The 6,688-nt window shown below is 44.7% G+C and overlaps 1 protein-coding gene across 1 annotated transcript in view; it reads right to left on the bottom strand.

Moving 5' to 3' along the window:
* Nucleotides 1–5,650: 5,650 nt before the first annotated feature.
* Nucleotides 5,651–6,688, bottom strand: part of Actr3b (actin related protein 3B) — a 95,714-nt gene continuing 94,676 nt past the window's right edge. Inside the window, exon 12 of the mRNA XM_021190294.2 lies at nucleotides 5,651–5,746. Within this exon, the coding sequence (XP_021045953.2) occupies nucleotides 5,651–5,746 (96 nt within the window). The remainder of the gene's footprint in view (nucleotides 5,747–6,688) is intronic.

The raw sequence follows: 6,688 nt of genomic DNA, 5'->3' as shown, positions 1-6,688 counted from the left end.
TACTCTATGATAATAAGCTGTGGCCATCTGTGGCACACACGTGACGGTGACTGTGTCCAGCCATTGTAACTTCTCATTCATTCATTGTGACTTCTCGCAGCCCTTGTTAACTTCAGTCACAGGGAGACGTGTGTGTGCGCGCGCGCGCACACACACACACACACACACACACACACACACACACCAGAACACCTCCCTCATTTTGTCACCCTGCCTCCCACAGCTGCATGTACAGCATTTCCTCACTTCATGCTGGTCAGCAGAGGTCATGGGGCATATGCAGTCAGTATCTCTTCTCCTCCCCAGGCCAGCTCAGTGACTAGAGAAAAGCCTGTGGTTAACACCTGGGATGTCAGCTCTTCCTGGGTATTTCCCTGATTCAATGCTGGGAAAGCATCAGACTCACTCAGTAGGTATAAAGTAGGCCAGACTGCTACATTGATCTGACCTCCAGATATTGGAATTGCAGCCAAAGCATGTCATTAAATTTTTATTTGACATCATAAACCTTTAGGTTTATAATTATTCACTTTTAATAATTTAAAAGTATATTTCATCAATTAAAATTTTAAAAATTCCTAGTACTCATATATTATCTGAGAGGAGAGAATACACAGCTGCTTCCTTAACTGAGAATAAGTTAGGGTTTGTAAAAATGCAACCTTTTATAATACTAAGATCAAGCGATAGCTTCTCTTTATAATAATTTTTTAATTTTATTTATATGTATGTGCAAGCATACAATGCGCCTGTGGAGGTCAGAAGAGAGCCGCAGTCATAGGCAGTTGTGAGTCATCCCACATCGGATGCTGGTAGCCAAACTCAGGTCCTCTGTAAAGACACCAAGCACCCTTAACCACCAAGCCATCTCCGCAGCCCCCATCTCTTTGTAATAAAGATTTCTTTCCTTGTCACCAAGTAAATTGAAGAAACTGCCAATCAGCATCCATCACAATTGCCTTGCAATCAATTTATATTTCTATTCAGCAAGCCTGACAATACATGTAAAAAGAAACATTATAAAATACTCTTTAATTAAGTAAAGACTTACATAACAAGTAAATTTTTCTAGCAGGGCACTCTTCGAAATCAGCTGTGCACTGGATTAAGCTGAGAGGTGGGTCCAGCCCGACCATCTGTAGAGGAGATACAAGGGGAGGGGCCCAAGGAAGGAATGAACCGCAGGTCTGCACTTCAGTCTCATGAGAGCCTGTTGGTCACTTAGGACGCTGTAGCAGGAACCACTGTCACCCTGAAACACACTCACACCTGCAGGTCTAACATGGGTGATTTCTCCTGTCTCTTGCTGAAGGGGACGTTTCTCAAGGCCACCCTCCAGTTCTAACCAGACTGGAGGGACCACCTGAGACTTGCTTCATCAACACACACGCTCAGTCATCTGCTCTCCAGGTGGGTGCATCCACCAGCTCTGAAATTCAATTCTAATTTTATTGATACTATTAAAATCCTTAAGATCAGAGTCATTCATATCCCAACACTCAGAGTCCAGCTTCCGCTAAGGGCAGTGGCCAGGGGACAGATACACCTCAGCAGTAGTGCACCTGTCACCTGGAGCAGCAGCAATGGAGTCCCCAACTCTGGCAACTTCTATTTCCCCCCATATTTATTTTCCCCTTAATCTCAGCTTATGTGGTACCAGAACAAGCAGCCTGTGAGTGTCTGCAGTTTTTTAAATGGGGCTTTTCCTGGAGTATAAAGAACAACTCTGAGCTAGCCACTGTGACTTGTCAGGAAAACCTTGTTTGGTCCAGGGAGGGGGAAGTAAAGGAGGATGAGAGTGAGCAGGGGCATGGAAGCAAGAGGCAGGGCTGGGTGCAGAGCATGGAAGCAAGAGGCAGGGCTGGGCACAGAGAGCAAGCAGGGGCATGGAAGCTAGAGGCAGGGCTTGGTGCAGGGTGGAGAGAGAGGCAGAGAGATTCACCAATCATTCACAATCAACAGATAAAGCTGGTTGCATTTTATCTTGTACAACATGAGGCTTTAAAGTCCATATTCATTGTGGAACAGCTAAATCATGAGCTTTTTTTCTAAATTAAAGCCATATAATTTATAATACTTTTTTCTACATAGATGAGAGCTGGTGTCTCAACCTGTTAAACAGAGCAAAGCACTATCAAAACACTTTAACAGGTCTAAGAACTGCTGGCTTAGAATTCTAGGGTGTGTTTGTTAAAGATGATATTGATCAACATGGTGTCTTGGTTTCAGCTTTGTCACCTTGACACAAACTAGAGATATCTGAGAAGAGAAGCCTCGATTGAGAAAAATGCTTCAGATTGCCCACAGACAAGTCCATGGGTGTTTTTTTGATTAGTTATTGATGTGGGAGAGCCTTGGGATGGGGCCGCCCTTTGGCAGGGTGAGCGAGCTTCGGTGAGCAAGCCAATAAGCAACACTCCTCCATGGCCTCTGCTTCATTTCCTGCCTCCAGGTTCCTAAGCTCCTTTCCTGGTAGACTGTAATCAGGACGTGTAAGGCAGATAAATCCTTCCTTCTTGGAGTTGCTCTAGGTCACAGTCTTTATCACAGCAACAGAAAGCAAACTTGCCACAAGTAGTCTACAGGAAACTTCACCCGAAGTCATGGGCCTTTTCCTCAGGGAAGCTTGCCTTTGCTCCCAGTTCTACCACATGCGATCTAGGCTAAGTCAACCTGAACAAAAAGTGTGTGGGGATTTTCTTTAAATTAGTGATATAATTCTAACATATTCCTTCTTTATAAAGTGACCAAATCATATTCTAGTTTTCTATACAGTATCTGGCCGTTTTAATCAATAAACAAAAAAGCCCTCAAATCCCCTGACAGCACAGGTCCTTAGAATGCTTCAGAAATTGCAGAAAGAGGGACGTAGGTATCATTCACTTAAGGTAGCCAAACTTTATACTTACATCTCTGAGCCAAAGGGTCTTTCTGTCAGGGCTTGCAGACCCAGTTGCAGCCCGGCTCCACCTTGGAGTCTGAGAATGGAAGCAGGCTCTGGGCACCTTCCTTGTTCGCCCCACTCCCCACTTCTGACATACTTCCTCTAAGATGTGTCTGAGCTGGGGCTGCAGAGGACAGTACTGTGTAGTCATGTTGCAGTGGAACATACTGCTCTCTCTATTTTATATCTAAAATAGATGATCACTGGGCTGGGAAGGAGGTTCAACTTGTGCCTGCCATACAAGCCTAAGGATCTGAGTTGTTACCCATGTAAAAAGGCAAGACATAGTGGCACATGGCTAGAAGCCCAGCATGGAGGTGGTGTAGGGCGAGATAGGAGGTCACTGGCCAGCCAGGCTAGCCGAACTAGTGAGCTACAGGTTGGTCCTGAAACACTGTCTCAAAAACTAGAGCGTGGTTAGAAACACATCCAATGCTGACCTCTAACCTCCATAGGCATGCGCACTCACATAAACACACACACACACACACACACACACACACACATTTTAATTTAAAAAATTGAATGAATAAATGACTTTCAAAACAATCTTGTGGCAAATAGAACAAGGTAGACACTCTGGGTCTGAGCCAGGTTACACTACAGATGCAGAGAATGTGGCTGAGGCAGACAGGCCAACAGGATTTGGTGCAGTAAAGCAGCTGGAAGGAGGTATGAAGTCACTTCCACCAGGAAGTGGCTTCTAAAAAGAAGACAACTAAAGAAATGATGGACAGCTAAAGACCCCGAGTCCCTGAGTGGGAGACTGTGGTTGAGCATCCCTGCAACATAGGGATCAGCACAGGATACTGTAGGCTTCTTCCATGATGGCAGATTTGGTCCATGCCCCTCAGGGTTTGCTTGAATCAATGGGCTGTGCCACCCTAACCATAAATACACTGTCCTTTCCTATCCATAAATACCTACATGGCATGGATGTGCTCTGTCCTCTAGCTTCGTGAGTAGGAGGTCCTCAGGGCACCGCTATTGGGGGCAGGGGAGGCGGGGTACAAATCTCAAGTGATGACCAACCTCTGGTCAGTTCTCTCCTTCCACAGTGGGTGCTGGGGATCAACCTCAGCATGCCAGGCTCACACAGCTTTCACTCAGAGAGCCATCTCACTGACTTGCTATTTATCTCAAGAGTGTCACTATATATCTCCCTGGCTACCCTGGAACCCATTATGTAATACACCTTTGGTCACACTGGGGGCTCTGCCCTCAGAAGAGACTGAGATAATGCCCAAGAGAGGGTCATTACAGAAGCCCACCCAGTGTCCTGTGGCTTCCTGAACCCAGATGCAGTCCCTCACTCCCATGATGTTCCCACTGTGACCATCTACCACGCCATGAGCAAATGAGAAGGCCCTCACCAGAGCTGAACTGATGCCCTTGAACCTCTGAGATTGGCAGCTAAACAAAGCTCTTTCCTTTGTGAGTAGCCTGCCTCACCTGATACTACACTAATACACTTAATTCACATTTGCAGACAACACCCTGACTTAAATTATCCTTGGAACTTTCACACTCCCAATTTTGCTCTTTTCAAGCAACATGGCCTGTCACTGGCTCTTGTGAAGTGTGACAGCAGCAGTAAGCTGCAATTCAGCCATACATGCTATTGAGAGGAGACACCACTCTACACGGTGTACCATGCTGTCAGCATAGTAGAATGGTGTTTTCCATCCTATCATGTGCACAGCACCCACGTGTGTACTCAAAAGTCTGTTACAAAGCTGGCTTTGTATTAGATGTATTAGAGTACACTGTCTGTGTATGTGTATGTGTGTATGTGTCTATGTACACACATATACAGACAGTGTGTGTGTGTGTGTGTGTGTGTGTGTGTACATGTTGGGTTTTGCTTTGTTTTTAACTTTGGGGAACATTTTATTAGTAGTGTACATGTGTATGCACATTAGCATATATTAGCATATGTATCACAGCATATAGATAGAGGTCAGAGGACAACCTTGGGATCTCAGTTCTCTCCCTGCACTAGGGGTGCTAGAGATCAAACTCAGGTTGTTGGGCTTGTACAACACTGCCTTTACTCAGTGAGCCATCTCAAATACCAAGTGTATCCCTGACCTAAGACCCACAGGCAGATCTCAAGCTTGTAATGACCCTCCTCCCTCTGCAAGGTAAAGGCTGAGACTATAAGCATACAAGTACTACATGGGGTGTGTGTGTGTGTGTGTGTGTGTGTGTGTGTGTGTGTGTGTGTGTGTGCTTGCGAGCACTCAAAAGCACATTGCCAAGTAAAGCGAATGAAATGTATATTCATGTAATAAATATTAAGTATTTAAAAATAATAAAGTTCATTTTAGAGTAAGAATAATTACGCTACAATAAAGTACACAAGGAGCCAGTAAGATAGCTCAACTGGTAAAGGCACATGCTAGCCTGGAGACATGATTCAATCCCTGGACCCCATGAAGGTGAAAGAAGAGGGAACTGACTACATGAAGTTGTCTTTGACCTTCACATGAGGACCTTGGCACATGTGCTCACACATGTACATACCACTCATACACACACACATACACACACTGTGCATATATACACTGCACACACATTTACACACCATGCACACACATACCATGAAAACATGTACACACAGATATATACACCACACATACAGAGCATTCGCACATGCACGTGTGCACACACACACACACACACACACACACACACACACACACACTAATGTTTATTTAAGTTATTTACAGTTCCCTGGATGTAGTCTCTCTGGTTCTTGGAATCATTGACTATTCTCAGATTCAGGATGGCCGCGAATAACTGAAGGGAAGAATCAAATGTGGAGATACAGGAGGCCTCAAAGCTTAAACTTGTTTCCAAAATAAACTTGTTTCTGAGAGAAAAACATGCCTCACAACTTGGAGGAGTATAACAACAATTTTTAAAGAAACAAGGATTCCAGGAGGAAGAGCTTTGGATCCACTAACCTAGACTTGAGCGAGGGGTCACTCAGCAGACATCAGAGCACGGAATGCACCCTGGACACCCCAAGGATGTCCACACCCCCATCTGAAACACAACAGGCAGGCTGTCCACCCAGGCTTGATGGCACTTTTAAGACAGACAGACAGACAGACAGACAGACACACACACACACACACACACACACACACACAGTATCAATCATCAATTGTCTGCAAACCTATATAGTCTGAGGTTCTCTGAATGGATGGGGAAGCAAAAGAGACCACAAGGCACAGTTATAAAGATTCTGGCAGCTTTTATTACAACAGCGCAATAGTATTTCATCCCACACTCAACAACATGAAACCACTGCCTTCTATAAAGCAGCTCCAGGAAGTTAGATCCATCGTAGCAACTCTCACACCACAGTGGTTAGTGCTCAGATGTCACACCACCCCGACAACAGCTAATCACTTCCCAGCAGACATGGCATAAAGCCTGCTGTTCTGTTTGCCTGTACACACATCAGAACATGCCTCACAATCAAGTACTTCATTACAGAACTCTGACATCCATGAACTCTGTGACTATTCATGCTTAGCATTAGCTGGTTATACCAAATACCATAAAATACAAAATGATAGGAAATATAAACATCAATTTGTATTTCAAGTTTATAACATTTTATTTACAAAAATAGGCTGGGAAGGCCAGGGTTCCTCCACCTTACAGTCTTTCCTGGAGAAACCACTGCATCCTCTAGTAGCTTCTACAGTTGCATGGACTCCTTCAGAGCTA

The sequence above is a fragment of the Mus pahari genome, chromosome 2, assembly GCF_900095145.1.
Source record: "Mus pahari chromosome 2, PAHARI_EIJ_v1.1, whole genome shotgun sequence".
NCBI classification, from domain to species: Eukaryota; Metazoa; Chordata; class Mammalia; order Rodentia; family Muridae; genus Mus; species Mus pahari.
The sequence above is the reverse complement of the archived record's forward strand: the minus strand, read 5'-3'. Positions and strand labels throughout refer to the sequence as shown.